The 17,177-nt window shown below is 43.1% G+C and overlaps 2 protein-coding genes across 3 annotated transcripts; one reads left to right on the top strand and one right to left on the bottom strand.

Moving 5' to 3' along the window:
• LRRC34 (leucine rich repeat containing 34) lies at window positions 1-10,198 on the bottom strand. Of its 2 annotated transcripts, XM_009475701.2 has the most exons (11): window positions 10,002-10,198; window positions 9,570-9,691; window positions 8,536-8,660; window positions 8,321-8,385; window positions 7,454-7,537; window positions 5,764-5,892; window positions 3,886-3,981; window positions 2,130-2,284; window positions 1,883-2,038; window positions 539-665; window positions 1-253 (listed from the first exon to the last, which is right to left on the bottom strand). In XM_009475701.2, exons 2-11 carry the CDS (start codon window positions 9,683-9,685, stop codon window positions 50-52), a joined length of 1,257 nt encoding a protein of 418 aa, XP_009473976.1. In that variant the 5' UTR covers window positions 9,686-9,691; window positions 10,002-10,198; the 3' UTR covers window positions 1-49. The 2 variants fall into 2 exon arrangements, with proteins under 2 accessions (XP_009473976.1, XP_087594925.1); XM_087738799.1 differs by lacking the exon at window positions 10,002-10,198 and having other exon boundaries at window positions 8,536-8,657; window positions 9,570-9,685.
• Window positions 10,199-11,324: 1,126 nt separating this feature from the next.
• On the top strand, window positions 11,325-15,896 carry LRRIQ4 (leucine rich repeats and IQ motif containing 4). The gene is given in 8 exon segments (XM_087739647.1): window positions 11,325-12,372; window positions 12,375-12,421; window positions 13,349-13,522; window positions 13,844-13,918; window positions 13,920-13,983; window positions 14,705-14,809; window positions 14,812-14,875; window positions 15,893-15,896. Coding segments are annotated over 8 exon segments (1,575 nt in total). The 5' UTR covers window positions 11,325-11,330.
• The last annotated feature ends 1,281 nt before the right edge of the window (window positions 15,897-17,177 follow it).

Raw genomic sequence — 17,177 nt, 5'->3', positions numbered from 1 at the left:
AAGATAGGAAAACGTGAAGCATATGGAGCGCATCTGGCCGCTACCTCACTCACAAGTGTTCTGAAACCGCCGCAATCGCCAGACTGGCGTTAGCATCTTTGTTCGTCACCTCCCCACAACGCGGTGTCCAGTAGTAATGCTTCTTCAGGCCGTGGGAGAGCTCCGCAAGGTGAACGTGCCCATCCACTTCATACGGTTCCACGTCTGTACAATTAAGTTTCAAGCGGCCCGTCTGAATTAATTCTGAAAATGCCTGAAATGAATAAGAACAAGAACCTGACATATAATACTCCACTTTGACTGCAGTGAAGGCTCTAGAAGATAACACACCACAGGTGAGTACTTGATCATTTCAGTATGCTGATGTCCAGCGAATCTAATTACAGCACCACCATATTATAATTATTTTAAAAAACCCCAGAGTGAACCAGGTATCTTGTTCACCAATTGCTGTAGTCTTCCCAATGACTGTAAAAACAAATTAGAACAAACAAACAAAACTCAACCCTCTTAGAAGAGTTCAGAAACAAACACTTACCATACAGGTGGCTTCATCAAATTTGTTCCCCCAAATGTAAATATAGGCAAGTTCCATGTTTGTTTTCATTGCATCTGAAAGAGCTACAAGTCCTTTGCCGCTTATGTTGTTGCTTACTACTGACAACCTAATAAGCAGAGAAAAGAATTATGCAAATCTGTGCCAAATCACTGAATTCCCATCTCCCAGTTAAAACTAAGAGTTTAACTGTGATTTATTCTTATTTCATATTTTATCACTATATATCATATATGGATATTGAAATTTTATATTTGTTATTAATAAGGTAATTATTTATTTGTATCAAGTCCAGGCCTTCTATAAAATCTTTTTCAGGTTGCTAAAGGCAGTTTGGACTACGGACTTGTACTATTTCTCAAGGCATTTCCATGACGCGTGCAGCCAGGTTCTTCACTATTTAGTTCTTCAGCGTCAGTGACTTAGTGCGCGGTGCCCAGGTCTCATCTCTAGTCTGCTTTGAAGCCCCAGCCTTGGCATTTATCCAGGCTAAGCTTTGATCTTTGTGGAGTGGCAGTTATTTTTATATTAGTGAACCTGGAAAGCTTTCAGAGGCACCTAGCAGCCGCCACCTCCTCAGTCTGCTACTTAGAACTAATGGTTTCAGGTAACACCTTTGATCAGCTTTTACATCCTGCCGGCGCACGGTTTAACACGGGCTACAAAAAACACCCTGACGGAGGGATTACAGCTCTTCTGGGTTCACCTGGAAGCTAACTTAAACAGAGGATTTTCTTAAGTGTTGAAGATCAGAATCAACAAATATAGTGCCTTATCCCTGCGTGGAATCTGATTATCTTAAAATTCTGAAGATGTACAGCTCTTGGTTTGTTTTCGTTTGCGCGCCACAGGGGCCTACGCTTTAAAGACGCAAAAAGAACTAATAAGATCTAATTGCCTTCCCCCCTCCTTAGAATGACTGTAAAAGCTGTGAATCACATGTAAGATGAACCACTACAAAACTGATCTAAGTGTCAACCCCAAAAAACCCTGACGTAGAAGAACAAGCGTATGTCAGGCCACACAGCAATGGGTACCAGACGAAAAAAAGGAAGTATAAGGAAAAAGGGATAAAATGAATTATGAGTAGGGCTGGCAGTGTGGGAAGGTGAAGACGAGGCATTCCCACCCAATCTGTCATTCCCATTTTTTTTCCCCGAGAAAGAAAAATGGACTAAAAAGTTTGGAACTTCCTGACTTTTCCATTTTGATCGGTAACATCAAAACACACAGGTTTGATGTCAGTTCAGCCACTGCAAAGTCTGAGCTGCTCCTAGTCTGAGCCGTTACACCTGCAGCCTCCGGGGAGGTTACGTAAATACTAACGCCCGAAGAGTCCTGTTGTGCAAAGCCAAGGCGTCACTCAGGTAGATGGCTCCATCATCTTCTATTCGGTTTGCACTAAGATCTAGGATTTCCAGGGTTTGGTTTCGCTTTAGAAGTTCTCCCAAGATTTTTACACCATCACGGGTTATTTTATTACTGAAAGAGAGATGCACACATTTTTTTCAAAGGGTGCTAAGAAAATGAGCGTCTAATGTTAGTCGGGGCTATGTCACGTAACGGCTCTTACCAGCTAAGATCAAGGTATCTCAGGCTGGCGTTTTCATACAGTGCCTCACACAGTTGCTCTACACCAAAGTTTTTCATTTCGTGCTTGCACAAATGTAGTTCCACAAGAGAAGAGTTATTTTTCAACATCAGAGCTACATGAACTGTGGTCTCTTCCTAAAAACATACACTCAGTTTTATTAAGCTGTACTTTAGGATAAGGTATGGTCTGGCTTGAGGAAAAGGGAGATGCACAACCAACAGCAAAATTCGGTCGTCGGTAGTGTCCTATTTTGTATATTGCAGCTTTGTATTAAAAATAGCCAGGAAACAATGTTATGATAATGCTGAAAATAAAAAAAATAAAAATACCAGAAAGATCTTTGCAGATTTACAGTACTATTTTATATATATATATATATATCTCTGCAAATGTCAGGAGCATCAATGTTTAAATCGTTATGTCTAATCAGTTTTCCTCCCAGTTGTTGCTCTTAAAAACTGAATGGTTGAGTCAGTCTTCACCAACATTAAAGGTATTTTGTCATGACGCTAATCTATTATTTCATAAAAAGAAACAGGATTGCTATGGGAAAAAAGCTGTCCTGTCACTGTAACACAGAGTAAGTTCGCTTTGAAGTTGTTGCATTTAGTTAAGAAAATAACTGAGTGAATACTGTGAGTCAAAAATAAGGCAACAACCCAGAGGCCTCAGAAAATGAGAGAGTTGAAGGTGGGAAGAATGGCAAATAGAGTCTCCCACAGATACAGACCAGGCCCTTCATGGCCCATATTTCCAAGAGCAGTAGTTTAAATTTATTTCTAAAATGGTTTAGGCAGATCAAGCCCTGTCTGAGTAGCAAAGAAACAACTAAAATCTGGTCAAACTGTTGAATTCACCTTTGGGGATTTAGGAAGATCTGGCCTTCATGACAGTTTAATTTTGTTATCCTGCCATCAGGAAAATACTGTACCTATCACAGACATCTGACACCTGCTGCCAGTCTGGTGAAACCACCACCGCAACCAGCTCTACAGCCAAGACTTCAGCAGGACCAGCGATGCCCAGCAGCTGCAAGCCTGCAAGCAAAAGCCCCGCAGCTCCGCGCGCCCGTACGCGTCCAGCGGCCTGCGGTGCTGCCCCCAGCAAACACTGCCTTGCAGATTCCCTTTTTAGTGCTTGATTGTTTTGGAGGGTTGGTGTCTTTGTTTTGGCTAACAAATGCACCATAGGTTTTACATTGATGAGGTTCATTCACTTGTTAAATTCATGCTTCAAGTTCCCATAATGCAACAACAAAACCACACAGCCCAGTGAATATGGCATATTGTTGAAGTGTGCCTTTCTTCTTCAGGCTGCAGGCTCTGTATGGCACTGCTCAGATAAACAGCAGCCTTTTGTTCTTCCCCTCATTTCCTGCTAAACAGCATTTCTCCCTCAGTGTGCTGAACGAGGCATAAAACTCTCCATGCTGTAACAGCAGAAGGAATACTTGGTTCTCCAATACCAAGCCCTCTCCATTAGCCCATTATTTAACAAAGGCATATGTACCAAGAAAGAAATTTTTTAAAAATTTACCTTCTAGTTAACAAGGGGCAGACTGTGACTGCACAAAACTTGGCACAGAAAAAGCAAAAGAATATTTCTGCAACCGTTTACTTCACTTCGTAAGGAAACCCAGAGAGCCGTGTAGTTCAGCTGTCCATAAATACATCAGTACTGACTTGACTTATGCTTCTCTCTTTGACTGAGCTGACACTACAGAACACTCACATACCTCTTGGCTGTATAGTAAAGGACGATTTAGGTTTATCGCTTTGACTGATTTGTTCTGAGTCAGGGCTGTTGCTATTGCTATTAGACACTGCGTACCCTGGAAATGAAAATAAATAAACTCTTTAGAGAAACCTGTCCAACGTATAGATCCAGCTACCAAATTACCATGCCTTCTTAGAATTGATTGTCAGAAGATCAAAAACATCAAATGAGCTCAGATTGGAAATACTATTATTTCTGCCTCCACAGGCTCTGGAGAGATGCAAGTGCAGCAGGCAAGTGCTTACAGACACAATGTATTTTCTGATAATACCAATGCCAACTCCCTGTGGAATAATAGAGTGGAATTACACTAAGAAGTACAAATGACCATGAAATTTGGCAACTCAGAAAATAAAGAGCAAGAATAACGCATCTCAAAGATACTTGTCCATTTAATTGATCCTGTATTTTGGTTTTCCTGATTTATGAATTAAAACCAGCTTGTGTGTGTTCCCTAAGGTCTTTGGTAAAAGTCTTAGGTAACATTTATCCACTAGGTAAATTCATACTAAATGTGAATTAATGTGGTACATTAGAGAGAGAGTCTAGAACACAGGCCAGTTCAGATTTTTGTATTTCCTTCTCGCTTGCTCACTAATTTATATTTACATTATTTTCCAATTAGGCTGGTCTACACCCAAAGCTATTTCATTTTAAATCAGTTTTCTATCGACTCCCTACCAAGCGTAAACATATTAAGCTTTCAAATAAATCCTACACTGGCTACACTTCCCTTCTTTATGTTTTCATAACACCCTTCACAGTTTCTGTGAGCTATTCCCCCTTCTAGTTTAGGAGTAAATGCAGTAATTTCAGGAAACAAATATAATAATAAAATTTTCATCTGACCCCAGGTCTCTCCCTACCTCCAGGTGCTAGTCAGAACTGTTAGGTTACAGTCGAACTTACTCCTCCTGCCCACCATACACTTCGTTATCTCCTGGAAAGATGAACACCCTTAACAGGAAGGCTGAGAGTGGCCCATCTTAATCGTACTCCTAGCTTGGTTAGAGCGTTCTCCCCGAGGGCAAGATACAGGACCAAACTCTCCCAGGCAGGGAGAAGAACCACTTCCATTTTCCAGCCCCCCGATGTGATCACACAAGGACAAACCATCAGTCGGGCGCCGGGACCTTGCACCAGGAGGAGGTTCACAGCTCCAGCTGCTCCCTCCTGATGTACCCCACAAGTTTTTAAAAGCCACCCACAGGCTTTCACTGGTTAGAGTGGGAAGCGCCCTGCTTAGTGCCTTGACCCATTTCTACCCTCCTGACTTGCCCTCTGCACTGTGTAAGAAGTCTCCGTGCCCAACTCCAAGAGGCAGCAAGTTATCTAAGATCAAATCGGATGCCTTTCTACTCAATTCAGCACTCTTGTGCCTATGTCCTTTATGGGTCGAGCTCTGACCGGAGCAACAGAGCTATGGGACTGGGTGACTTTCAGGTGTTATAGCACTGCACACTTTAGAAGGAAAAGAACCTCCAGGGAATAAGAAGTCCTTTCTTCAACAGGAATTACACAGGACTTAGCACAACAAAAATGAATAGCAGAAAGAAACCTTGGAAAATGTGAAAGCCAAGCTTCTATGATTCTATGATAAGCACCTGAATTCCCAGGGACATGGCGGCTCTAATGTATCATCAGGTGTGACTTCACAGGTGTTTTACGCAACATGTCTTTCCAAGTACACATTGCAATATTATATATCGTGTTACCTCTAGCTATCACAAAATGTAAAATCACAGGTGGCATTTTCCCCCTAACTAAGCACTGCAGGACCTTTGCAATACCCTTGAAAGACTTGTGTCATTGCTGATAATTTTACTGGGTTACTCACCATATCACAGTCTCCAAGATCCAGTTTCTCCAAGGTTGAATTAATTTGTAGCATTGAAGCAAAGAACATCCCACCTTTGTTTCCTATTTTGTTCCCAGTCATTCTCAAATACACCAGAGTTTCATTCCTCTAGACAAAATTAAGGACAAAAAAAAAAAAAATCAATTCCTTTTAAATGGCCTGAAAAACAACACTGTCCTTTTTCCTGTGAATCCTGCTGGTTGTCACACCAAGACAAAACATCCCTCTGGAATAATTGTGTCTAAGTGATAACACTGACTAAGCAGTTGGCTCAGGCTCCCCACAGCGGAATCAAACACATGAGAGTCTAGAAGCAAAACTCAAGTATGTGAAAACTTTTGTTTCTCCCAAGTTCACAAATTTCACACTCATGAAAATAATCCAGGCAGATATTTCTGCCTAAATTGGCAGCTGAAATGCAAGTTATATGAAAACTGATTTGAATCTAGTAAGCGTATTTTAAACAAGAATACAATTATTTGCATTATTTTTTATAGTCTTTTAAATCACACGACCAGTCAAAGCTCAGTGAAGTCGCTCGCCTTCGGCAGGACTACTTGGTGCAGAGTCAAACCAGTGTGTAAGTCTTTGCTGGACTGGAGACTTCTCTGGTAATATAAAGTTCTGTTCAGAAGTCTAGAAAAGCCAGCATGTTTCCCCTCACCCTCCACAGAATTTCAATGGATATGAAATATCTATTCCCTGTTAAAGCCCCAAATGCAATGCAGAGTGGGTTTGTATTTTCAACTCCTCAGTACCACTCAGAGATTATGATTGATTAAGTGATTACAAAAGAAGTAGTTCTGCGAGCAGCAGAACTAATGTCTTCCACATGTCCCCAGTACACCTTCCTCCGCTGTGGTATCTCCCTACAGCATCTCCTTCCCCTCCCTCCCTCAGGAGCACCCCCTCTTCGCCCCCGGGTCCCCCCTGCCCCACGCAGCCAAGGGGCTGCCTGGCTGGTTGGGTCCTGCCACCCGCCCGCTCTGCAAACCCAGCAAACGCTACCACAGGGCTGCACAAAGAGCTTTGGGGGTTGCTCACAAGCCCAGTGTTGTACAATCTACTGTACAACCCCAGCGTTTTGGAGGCCAGTCAAATTTAGTTGAAATCAGTGCAGAGTTCAAAGACTATGAAGGAGGAAGCAAGAGCTCACGTGAGTCTCATTTCATAAACACAACCAATCGTACACACAAGCCTCATTTCCTTGGGAAACCACATTAAAAATAACAAACATGTTTTTATGCTGCTGCTGTAAGGCAAAGTTTTGAAAACATGTCTCAGACGTCTTGAGTCAAGACAAATATTGACATCAAGGTACAGGCAAATTTAATACAACTTTAAAAAAAAAAAAAAGGAAAAAAACAATGGCATTATATATCCTATAGCATAGCACAGCATTTTTCACACAGAAAAATCCAGCTGCGATAGTTGTGATAATTAAGTGTTAATGGCAGCACAGTGCAACTTTCTCTTGTGTGAAATCTGATTTCTGAAGTCTGCCTTGGGAAAACAAGCAATCCCTGTGATACAGCAAAAAGCTGAATGGACTGAAGACAGAGGGCCCTTTCAGCCAGCTCTGATGTTGGCAGGACAGCTAGTACTGTTCATCAAAAGCAAAACTATCAAACGAGATGCCATTGTCTACAACTCCCAGACAAATACTCACATGGAGTGCTTTCGCTATCAGCACTGCTCCACTTGTGCCAATATCATTAAGCATCAGGTTAAGGTACCGCAGAGTGGAGTTTTCCTTAGGAACAAACAAAGCAGAAAGCAACGAGACTTTTTTTTCAGAGCATGCCTGCATTTTTCAAAAAGGAGCTGCATCATACACCTACTCAAAACCTTTGTCCTTCGCTGCATTTCAGGCAGCCCCTGGTTTGCAGAAGTAGTTAAAGAACGCCAAAGTACATCAGATGATGATGGAAAGGCAGAAAAAAGTGTAGTGTGTAGGTCCTCATGGGGCTTACAGAAACCACCTGGGAACCCGTGTGCTCAGCACAGCCAAACGAGGCAGGTGGTCAAGCTCAGATGCAGACCTGCAGGCATTTTGTGAACTTAATGGCCCTCCCTGAGCTCCAGGAACCCAGGCACAGAGCGGCAACTCACCATTTTCCATCTGTATTCCAGTGCTGACAATAACAGAAAGGCAGCATTAAAAAGTTTCCTATATTTAGACCTACAAAAAGACTAACAGATATGATAAAGTATCTAAAACAAAGGCCCTGGCACACTTGACACTACCATTCCCTCCTTTGCTGAACTGAACTGTAAGCCTAAAAGCCCCACAGTTTATTCCACTGTTCTTTCTTCCTGATACCCTCGCCAAATGTCCAACCGTTTTCTACCAGACATTTAAAGATGTCCCCAGAGAATACAGTCGGAGATTCTGGTGGGATGGATTTGGATGTGAAAGTCAAAATGAACGGAATTTTGCCAAACAAATGCATTCTTGTCTCCAATTTACCACAGATAAATATTATCATAGCCAAATAAATTTTAAGTTGCTGAATGACAAACATAATTTTGGCACCTGGAGGAATGTTGCCATGTGCTTTGCTCCAGCATCAGTCAATACATTACACCTAAGATCCAAACCTGAAAAAGATGAAGAATGAAGAATGTGACAGATGCGTATCTACAATTAACTGATCTCTAAACAAAAAGAAATAAAGATGAACTAAGGCTGAAATCAAGACTGCTTATGTTTTCTTAGATTAGCAACAAACATACATGAAAAAAGCTTACCTGTGACAAATACGGTATTGTGTAAGACAGAGGCAAGAACCTGAAGATCGTCATCTGTCACTCTCTGCACAGGCACTAGATGATTATTTCCAGCTATTTTTAGTGTGATCCCTTTTGCCCATCTGCTGGAACATAAAAATGTAAGCACATGGGGAGAAGTAAAATGATAGAGAAAAATGAATTCTCTCTCCAGATAAGAAGTGGATCCATGCTTGCCCTCACTGATGTGGTTGCATGCAGTTAGCTGCTGCCGCTGCCTTTGGTAACACCATGACAGACGACGTGATTCAAGCTGTACCTCAGCACTGTCCTTTTTGATATTCTGAAGACACTGCACAGCTGCAAGACCACGCTTAGCACACGTGCACGGAAAGCAGGAAGAAGCAAGATGAGGGGAAGGTAGATGGAAATAAAGACTATCCTGGATGTTACCTCATCATCTCCTTTTTACTTTTTCACTTTCCTTTACTTACTTTACCCTGCCCTCAGGATCAAAACCTAACACAAACCATTTCACTACGCTGTATTTTCTCAGGTTTTCTCTGCAGAGGACAATTAACTTTGACCCCAGGAGCATCCTTGAGAGGAAGCCCTACCTAGCCACATAATGAGAGAGAATTTGGGTGGTTAATACCTTGGCAGGATTCAGAGACAGTTCAGGGAAGCATTACCAGCTGGAAGCTAACTGGATGCAGCTGAGGCTTTTTAAACAGGAGGGAGACGAAAGGAAGGGGGTTAGGATGACTAGATACTGGGTTTGGCTTCTTTAAGGGACACAAAGGCACCATCCTGTACATTTTTCACTTTTTTTAATTTCACTGCTTGTAAAGCTGCCCAGAAGGGATATGTAGCTACAAACCTCTGCCAAGATGATGTCAAGATGAGTCAAACCAGAACTTCAGCAGTAAATGCTAAATATGATTTGCGTTTAAGCCTGAAACTGCATGAACTTTCTCATTCTTCAATCCCTTGTCCTGCTATCTTGTTTAAGGCTTTCAGAAGCATCTGAAACAGGCTGTTTGTTATTTCCTTACATTTTATCATTTTTATCAGCTTCTTGAAGCACATGAGCAATGAAGGGGTTTTCAGGTTGGCCCAAGTTTTGGCAGGCCTGCACATAGTGCTGGTGAAGATCTGGATGAACTGACATGACCTGCTGGAAAACAAAACAAAGTGTTACTGCATCTTTACAGCAGCCTAGCAACATCACCATGGACCCAAGCGCTGGGCTCTGCGTAACAATAAACATGGGCTTGGTCTGAAAAGGGTTACAGCTCTTGGTATGCAACACAAGAGTAAGAGATAGACACAGACAGACAGGAAAAGCATGAGGAAAAAATGTGGATTTCTGGATGTGTTCCTGATCCGCCATCACACAGGATCTGAGCTAACAGAGAATTAATATTCATACAGGCAGGTCGTTTTTCCCTGTAAAGCAGCTGGGCCCCCAACCTCTGCAGGCCTACCTGAGCGATCAACGGCTGTGCCCTCTCCCCGCGGTGACCGGCCCACGGGCGAGCTCTGCCCCACGGCCGAGCCAGGCTGCTCCAAGGTCAATAACGTTTGGTAACGGAGCCCGTTTCCAAGGAGGCTGTCCCGGGCGCTCCACCAAGAGGGAGCGGGAAGGTGGCCAGGCCCAGCTCGGGGCCCTGGCAGGAGGCCCCGCCGCCGCCCCACCCCGCTGCGGTGCTGGGCCCTCCCCACGGCGGAGGCCTGGCCGCATCGCTGGTGCCCAGCCTCTGCAGGGACGGGAGGGGAGCTGCCCTCAGTCACCCCCAGAGTATTTACTTAGTGGTCTGCCCGCGGTCGCCGAGGAGCCTTTGCAAAAATTTCCGTGGTTACACAGATTAGCGGTTACTTCAAAGGTGCCTGTGCCAGTCCTTTCCACCGAATAAATCCTTCTAGTGACTTCACTACTGCCCTCGTACGCAGGAGGGGTGGGCTGGGGCCGCACGCTCTCCTGTCCCACGGCGTGTGGGGCTCACGCCCGAGTACTGAACTCATAGACAATAAAAAAGAAAATACCCTCGTGCAACATCTGAATTAGACTGGGAAGCCCAGCATGGGTCTGTCCCCACGGTGGTCGCTCAGTTCTTCCTCCTTGTCCTGGTGGCACCTGGAAACCACCCATCTCTGGAAAGGCGACGTCCTCCCAGCGCTGTTACGGCAGCAGAGAAAAGGGCGTGAGGTGGGAGATGACAGGCAGCTGCCTCTCGACCTCCACTTCCTCTCTTATGTTCTTTAAATGTCAGCTGAAATGTTTCTTCCGTGCAGACATCAGAGGTTGCTCAGGTAGTCGCCCCTTCCCACCTCTCACTCTTTCGCTCTCAGCAACAGTACAGCTTTGAGGGTTATCAAATACCAGATTCACCGGCATCTCTCTGGCTCAGAAACCACCAAGTCTTACAGAAGAAGGTGCCACCTTTTCACAATAGGACTCTTCCAGTTTTACAATCAGCATAGCTGAAGACAGATCTCAGTCAGTGTTTGTAAATATAGGCCTTCAAGACTCAAGGAGGTTGCTTTGTCCAGCTCCCCTCACTTCACAAGCTCACCCTCCGAATTGGGCTGTTGGGGCACTTCAGGATGCACCGGGATTCAAAGATATGATCCTGCTCTATGGACTGCAGGATTTGATCTCAGTGAACACAAGCAGCTTTTTGCAGGGGTACAGTTGAGACTAGAACCTGTCCCCAAATGCTGAATTCTGCCAGTATTTATTTAGCATAGGAAGGTCTTTGAGTACTGTTATTTTTAATTTTTTTCTCTTCCGAAATTAAAAATAAGGAGCAGGGATGGCGGAGTCTCAGCAGAGCCAGGAGGCCAGCGCAGGGGGCACTCAGAGCCCAAAAGCTGACTCTGTTGGTTTTGAGGATGACCATGATCAGACTGCACAAGAAACACCAGTGCCAGAGAATGAAGCTCTTTCTCCCACACGCGTCACAGACAGGATATTTTTCATCGATTTAGCCAACAAGCAACTGCGAACCATCTCGTCAGGGGTCTTGAGTCTAGAATATCTGGAAGAGCTGCACATGGAAAAGAACCTGATCGTAAGCATCCCCAGAGACATCAATCGCCTGAGGCACATGAAGGTCCTCTACTTGGATCAGAATCACATACAGGACATATGTGAAGAACTCGGGGAGCTGAAATGTCTTCTGAGCTTAGATTTAAGTAACAATCCCCTCTCTTGTAGTTCACTGCCAGTAATCAGCAAGTTGCAGTCCCTTCGTCAGCTCAGGTTCTATAAAACAAACTTGCATGAAATCCCAGTGCAGATCTGTGAATACCTGCATCATGTTGAACTGCTTGGCCTTTCTGACAATAATCTCAAGTGTCTGCCTAAAGAAATAGTGAACCTGACAAAACTCAAGGAAATTTACCTCCAGAAAAATAGATTTAAAAGTTTTCCCAAGGAGCTTTGTCAGATTGCTAATTTAGAAATAATAGATCTGGAACAAAACCTAATCGGTTTCATCCCAGAAGAGATAGGCTTTTTGACAAACTTAGTTAAGCTATTTTTAGCTTTTAATAACTTATCCTCCATTCCTCCTACACTGCAACACTGCCAGAAGCTGGCTGTGCTGGATCTGTCTCATAATCTCCTGCACAAGCTTCCCCCAGATTTGAAGAATCTCACCGAAATGAGAGTACTCAGACTGTCCGCCAACAGCCTGGAGAAGTTCCCACGTCAGATCTGCTGCTGGCCGTCCCTTTCCCGTGTTTATCTGAGGAACACCGGACTGCGCACAGTACCCAGGTCTTTCACCAGATTAACCAGTGTCAGGATACTAGATCTGAGTGAAAATTGCTTTGATGAGATTCCTAAAAGAATATGAAAAATCTGGAAGTATGGGCCCTGGATGGCAATCAGATACAGAAGGTATTTGTTCCTTTGTTTTTATTTTTGTTTTATTGATACCTCCCTTTTGCAAAATCTAAGTTCTTCATAACAGCCAAGTGCCACCTTTCCCTACTGCAGTGAGAAGGCATGTTCCACCTGGTATGCACCTGAGCCTGGGTTACTCATTATCACTGACATCTGAGTATTCAGGCAGGGAGGAAAAAGCAAGAACCTGAAACACTGACCTTTGTGTTAATCTTAAAGACGAAATACTGACTGGAGGGACTGCTTCAGTCATTTGCATCTTTTTTTCTGTGTACACTGGAAAATAAGAGCTGCATTTGCGTAGAATCGATACGTCACAAACTGAAACAGAGCAGAAGGCAATTTAAAAATGAATGTGATATTGTCAATGCCTTTAACATCATTAACATTTGCTGTTCATTTGATAATGAACAATTATGTACCCTAAAGCTGTGCTATTATAAATGTAACAGTATTCATGGACATACTCATTTTAGGGCTCAGAATATACCTTCCTTTTTATATAATGCAATGCTTCTTTTCCAAGGAGACTTTCACTTGTGCAATTTTCTTCTTGAAGGTTACATTTACAGAAGTAGTAATTTATGCAAAAGCATCACTTTCAGATTTCATTCATTTAAATTATTCTTCCCTGCACTGTGCATACAAAGGAAATGAAGAAGCAGACTAATGTTTCTGCTAAGAAATAAAATTAACCCCATAAGAAATCTTTCCAGCAGAGGAAACAACATGGATTTTTTTTGCCAAAATTTCCACCATACTGTGAGGGATAATGTTACATTAATGAGCAGAATATTCTGCGTTCATCCATCAACAGTAATGCAGCTCCACAGCATTTTCTTGGAGATTTTTCCCTAAAAACAGAATCCCAAAGATTACTGTTTAATAGACATAATGTATCTTTTTAATGACTGTGTCTAGATACCTGAGGAGGTGAAAGAACTGACAAATTTGAAATGCCTTAGCCTGTCTGAAAACCAATTCAGTATCTTTCCAAATGCAGTCTTTCTCCTGGAGCCATTAGAGAGATTATACCTGGGACAAGAAAAAGGAATTAAATTCACAAGTCTGCCAGTAGACATCAGCAAATTGCAGGTAGGAGCAATAGAGGGGGAAGATCTTGGTCTGTTGCGGCATGGCACTTCCGTGGACTTCAGCTGCTCCCAAATGCAGGACTGAAGGTTCTCCTGATCTCTTTAGGTACATGGTGCAGCATCAGGGCTCTCAGAACAGAAATAATATCAAAACTCAGTGTTTGAAATTCACGTTGTCTCTCTGTGTTTAGTAGTCATCCTAACGATAGCTCAGTTTATAAACCTTACTTCTGCACTTACTGATATTCTCTGTACATTGATTATATATGAAGCTAAGGAAAAGTCCGTTAATTATTAAAAGCTATGCACACATATTTTCCAGAATCTGAAAGAACTGCATATAGAGAATAATTGTCTGGAGTACCTGCCCGCAGCCACCGGCTCATTGACCCACTTGAAAAATACTCGACTGTCGCAACAATCTCCTTAAACAGCTCCCAGACTCTGTATGCCAAATACAAGGTGAAAAATAGTCTTTGTGTTTGTAGCCTTAACGACACAAGTACCAGTAAGCATTCTGGAAGAAGGAGGGAGAGAAGGGAAGGAAGAAATGCAGTGGATCATTTAGAGCTCATCCTGTAATTGTAAGGGAGCCAAATAGGATAAAAGTTAGGAACTGGGAGGGTGGGGGAAGTGCTGTGCCCAAGCCAAGTGGACAGGAGGTCCTCCCCCGTGACCCATCTCACCCTCAGGAGTCCAAGGAAAAGGGTGTTTCTCAGAGCTCAGCTCCAAGCAGACCCCGTGATGTGAGAAGACCCGCTGGGTCAGCACCAGTGACCCCAGGGGGGTGGTGCAGAACCAGCTCTCTGGGGATGCTCCCCAGCCCAGTCTTTCCATCTTCCCCAGTTCATTGCACTTCTGTGTGGCTTAGTTCACTAGCACTGTTGGTGTACGATGAGCAGGACTTTTGAAAGCTGGATTTGGCCACCTGGCTGCCAGGTGAATAGTCTTTACCTAGTGAAGTAAATGCTTTGCTAGGAGAGCCCGAGTCCCGTCCTTCTATACTTGGGAGCAGATACTTTGAATTTTAAATGCTCTGGTGAGATGTTCAATACACACATTCATGACATGCACAGACTGAATTGTTTGTGCCTCATCCATGTGCTGTTTATGGGGAGCACGCAGGAATGCTCCTCATCATTCCTGTTCTTTGTGCTGCAGCTCTCTGCTTTTGCGTGTTCAGGTTTGCAAAAACTGCTTGTTCAGAACAACCACCTGTCCCGGCTGCCGGAGGATCTGGACAGTCTTCAGCAGCTGGAGCTGGTCCTTGTGGATGGGAACCCTATGACAGACCCCCAATTGAAATGTGCTGTCAGGGGACATCTGCCATCTGGGAATACTTAAGGGAAAAAAGGTATAAAAAGGCCATGAACTTAACGACAGGGGTGTTAAGAAAGCCAGCACAATACACATACAAAGCTGTGGTTTTAGTAATAGATACTTTGCAGAACAACCTACGGGGCACTCGATGCAACATCAAAAATGTCTTAAAGCACTGCTTCCATCAGCTATGGCAGCGCAGTACTTCTGTCACTGATCACGTTAAGGTAGGATACAGGGAACCATCAGGAAATACAGCACTGGGCATCATTCAAAAACGTTCCAGAAGGCTGCCACTGCCCCGCCAGGCCACAGTCAGCAGGGTCAGAACAGCCCTTACAGCTTGCAATGGAGCTTCCCTTAGTTCCCTGTCCAGTGGAAGGGTTACTGTGTCTAAAAACGAGGCAGATCCTCTAAGTCCAGGCATTGCTTATAGATGAAACAAACTGCAGGTGGCATTTTCCAGTCTTGCTGACTGTATTTTGACTGTAGAGAGTTGAAGATCCATTGTGCAAACACATTGAACAAAACACATTTTTTGTGTGGTTTTGTTTGGTTTTTTTTCCCCAAAAGAACATCAGTTTGTATTACCAGTGGGCCATAGAAGTAATTTGCTCAGAAAAAATACAGGGCAAGAAGGAAGGAAAGGCAAATCCTCAGTCTTTGATTCTTCTGAAATGAAATTATTCCTCTCTTTCTGTAATGTCTGTAATTTCTTCATGAACTAATGTGTTTCTCCCAAACTGTTCTTCTGAACTAAAAGGTGACATTTAAAGATGTGTAGACATAGTCATTTACTGCTCTAATCAAAGGGTCTGAAGGACTACAGTGTTAGTGTCCTCCCTGGTAAGAAACTCCTCTTGCAAAAAATAACACACAGAGTAAAAGAAAAGTCAGGTGGCTGGCAGTCTACCTCAGCTGCAAACAATGTAGTCTAATACGGAATAAAAGGGGTTTTTTTGAGACCACAATATGCCTGCCTTTTTGCATCAAGAATATCCACCAGTAATACTGTTCTACATGACTGTTTGCTTTTACCCTTTTCCTCCAGGTAACCAGATTGTTCTTCTCTCTTTTCCAGATCCGAAGTTTGTAGCGTGGGTTGATGAACCAGAAGGGGATTGGACCTTTCCTGACACTTAAGAATCTAATGAAAAAAAGAAAGATGGAAAAGAAAGGAAAAGGAAAGGGAAAAGAGAAGCCTGTAAAAGGATCAGAAGCCAAAAAGTGATATTTGGGCAATAAACTGCAGAGACCTCTTTTCATTTACAAGAAGGGCAAATGTGAGCAGAGATAAGGGAGTAGGAGACAAGCAGTATTAAAGCATTTGAATCAGTGAGTGTTACGATGAAAACAGATGATTTTTTGAGGTTTGTTTCTGTGTTTTTGTCAACATTGACTCCAGCTGAATCAGACAGATTCTGAAATATTCTTGAGATGCCTCATTCTGAATGTATGTTATCTCAGAGCATCAAGGCAGCTGATTAAGTGGAAATTAAGGTAATCTGTAGGAATCTGGTGCAATGATGTGTTCCTTGTTCTGAATCGCAAAGTATTTTACATGCAATTCTTAGAAATCTGTTTTCCAGTCAGTGAGGTACAGCCATATCTAGAGTGAAACAATATTTGTGGCCCCACCTACTAGCAGTTACTTAATGAGTTTTACATTCAGAAATGATCAATACCTTGTTTGGAATATGGAGGAGGATTCCAGGCAGTCAGAACATATGTACTTCTACCAGAACCTGCATTACCATCCTGTCTTACAGAGGTGTCAAAAGCTGATTTGTAAGTATCTCTACACTTTTGCAAAACTGTTCACTGATGTTTTGACACTCTGTAGTTATCATGTTTTGAATGACTGCAAGCTGTCAAATCCTTAGTGTTATAGCTCATCTCTGAGATAGCTTGGTGACAGTTTGTAAAATGTCTGTGTACGACAGGCTTATTTGAAAGCAGAGAGTCTGCAGAATGCAATATTCTGCAATGATTCTGGGTCCTGGCATGTCATAACACCTTTGTTATTCAAAAGAACCATGACAAACACTCCTTACTATAATTCTAGAATGCCAAATCTATATGCAACCGTGTCTTTCCACAGCACTTTACAGGCAGCCGTTTGTCCTACGCATCTGATGTCCTTGTCTAGTTTTTATTCTGCATTGCTCAGTTACTCCTTAAACCCCTCCAGATTTTTATTTGCAGCATACATAAAGCACAGAGCTGGACTGGGACCGGCCACTGTGCAGATTCAAAATGCACGAGTGGGTGGGAGCAGAACCCTTTATTTAGTTTAACTGGCGGGTAAGAACTGCAGTCCTGCTCTCCCTCCCCTG

This window comes from Nipponia nippon, unplaced genomic scaffold (genome assembly GCF_047370975.1).
Source record: "Nipponia nippon isolate SJK-2023a ecotype South Korea unplaced genomic scaffold, ASM4737097v1 scaffold_7, whole genome shotgun sequence".
Taxonomy (NCBI): domain Eukaryota; kingdom Metazoa; phylum Chordata; class Aves; order Pelecaniformes; family Threskiornithidae; genus Nipponia; species Nipponia nippon.
Note: the sequence above shows the minus strand (reverse complement) of the source record. Positions and strands in the feature narration are given on the sequence as shown.

Excerpts from the sequence above, each read along its gene's own strand:
- LRRC34 (XM_009475701.2), bottom strand. The coding sequence starts at position 9,685 with ATGTCAGTTCATCCAGATCTTCACCAGCACTATGTGCAGGCCTGCCAA. Across the intron at positions 8,661-9,569 it reads GCTGATAAAAATGATAAAAT|CAGATGGGCAAAAGGGATCA; the intron begins GTAAGGAAATAA and ends TTTATGTTCCAG. Across the intron at positions 7,538-8,320 it reads ACATGGCAACATTCCTCCAG|GAAAACTCCACTCTGCGGTA; the intron begins GTGCCAAAATTA and ends TTTGTTCCTAAG.